This window comes from Doryrhamphus excisus, linkage group LG23 (assembly GCF_037039965.1).
Source record: "Doryrhamphus excisus strain RoL-2023G ecotype Guam linkage group LG23, RoL_Dexc_Guam_v1.1, whole genome shotgun sequence".
Taxonomy (NCBI): Eukaryota; Metazoa; Chordata; class Actinopteri; order Syngnathiformes; family Syngnathidae; genus Doryrhamphus; species Doryrhamphus excisus.
Window position 1 is genome coordinate 7,572,700 of NC_136379.1, and position 2,175 is coordinate 7,574,874.

Sequence of the window (2,175 nt, forward strand, 5' to 3'; positions counted from 1 at the left end):
AAAAGGAAACAAATTGTAATGTAATTATTATTTATTTCACAAATGCAAGAAATATAAAAACATTGTCATGAAAAATTGGAATAATGCACGTGGCAAATGAAAATAAAGCTTATATATTCCTTGTTGTTACAGCTAGGCACATATAATGCATGAAACAGTTCGGATTTAAAGGGACAGTACACTGTATAATAACACTATTATTTTTGTCATTGGAATATGTAAAATACCACATTTATAGAAAGAATGCATTTGTTAATACATACTTTGAATTTAATTATTTAAAAGAGATATAGATATGTTCAAATATATAATTTATCACTAAAATTGATATTTTGAATCAATCTTTCTTAAATTATGTATACCGTATAGCCCAAAATATTATATAATATTTTATTATTTTGTTGTTTTTTTTGTTATTTGTTGTTTTTTGTTGTTTATTTGTTTCTGTTAAAAATTGATATGAAATATAACAAAAGTGAAACTACACGTGGAAATCTCTCCTAACTTTCCACATTGAGTGACTGAGACTGTTGTGGCGTATTTGAACGTCCCACTAAGTATTGTATCAGAATGCATGTAGAGATAAACACGCTGGGGCCATCAGACTCCTCCCCCCCACACCTTCCTCCTCATCTTCCTCTTCCTCCTGTTCGTTGGTCCACTTCTTGCTTTTGAAGTGCAGCGGCGGGTCAAAAGTGTTCTTTTGCTCTAATTGAGCCTGAGCCAATCAACAACAAGTCGTTAGCGGTCCAACCTTCTCCTCCTTGCAGTCTGCTCCGGACTCCTATTTCTCCTCCACTCGACGCTCCGGTCCGGTTCGGTGCGGTTCGGTGCAGCTCCGGAGCCTTTGCATGGATCTTCTCGGAGGACGGGCTGCAGCGAGCATGCCAGCGAGACCCGCTTTCCAGAGGCTCTAAAACGCAGACGGAACCCCGCAAAAAAAGAAGCGAAAAACTTTTCTCCCTCCCAGTTGCAGCGTCCATGACGTCCAGCAAAGACATGAAGGCGGGATCCGCGTTGCAGTCCAGCGGCGAGGACCGGAGACGGGCTCCCCTGGATCAGCTGCCCCCGCCGGCTAACTCCAACAAGCCGCTGACGCCCTTCAGCATCGAGGACATCCTCAATAAACCGTCCGTCAAGAAGAAGGCCACTGCGGCTTCGCCCAGCGTCACGTGTCCGCCGAGGGTGCTGGATAAAGTGGCCGCCTCCAACGCTGCCAGGAACGGCCTCAGCACGCCCTCCTCCCCGCTGTGCGCCCTGGAGGAGCTCGCTAGCAAGACGTTCAAGGGCCTGGAGGTCAACGTCATTCAGGCGGCGGAAGGTACGCCGAACTGCATAGAAATGTATATTTATATAAGTAATATGTTTATGTGCTCTTTATGGCTGACAGTTTCTATATTTTATCATAATATGCATAATATTCACGACTATAAATGGAAAATGGTATTATACTGTATGTCCCGTATGGACGCATTACTCATCAAATATGAATTACTGCGCGTTTACGGGCCTATATTTCGTACCGGAATTTGAAATATTAATGTTTATTTGCAAATATAAGCAAAAAAATATATGTAAAAAAATGTATTTCCATGCAGGCCGCGAACACATGAACGCCTTCGGCCAGAGGCAGACCTCCAAGAAGAGAAGGAAGTCGCGGACGGCCTTCACCAACCACCAAATCTACGAACTGGAGAAGCGTTTCCTGTACCAGAAGTACCTGTCCCCGGCAGACCGGGACCAGATCGCCCAGCAGCTGGGCCTGTCCAACGCCCAGGTCATCACGTGGTTCCAGAACCGGCGCGCCAAGCTCAAGCGAGACCTGGAGGAGATGAAGGCCGACGTGGAGTCCCTGAAGAAGATCACTCCGCAGACTCTGCAGAAGCTCGTCACCATGGAGAACATGGACGAGGTCCAGGGTGGACCGGGAGGACCGGGGTCCCAGTCCCCCTCTGATGGACACGTGAGGGTCTTCCCACAGTCCCCGTCTTCGTCCCGAGGCCAAACCACGGACGAGTTCTCTGAGGATGACGAGGAAATCGAAGTGGATGATTGACAGCTTCTTTTTTTTTTTAATTTTACACAAAACAAGGGCATTCCCCTCCTACCCCCCCCCCCCCCAAAAAAAAACTTTTGCACGGATTTTGTCCAAAAAAAGGAGCGTCAATAAAAACA

The 2,175-nt window shown here is 45.8% G+C and overlaps 1 protein-coding gene across 1 annotated transcript; it reads left to right on the forward strand.

Moving 5' to 3' along the window:
- The first annotated feature begins 981 nt into the window (after positions 1 to 981).
- On the forward strand, positions 982 to 2,175 carry lbx2 (ladybird homeobox 2). The gene is made up of 2 exons (XM_058064207.2): positions 982 to 1,321; positions 1,599 to 2,175. Exons 1-2 carry the CDS (start codon positions 982 to 984, stop codon positions 2,054 to 2,056), a joined length of 798 nt encoding a protein of 265 aa, XP_057920190.1. The 3' UTR covers positions 2,057 to 2,175.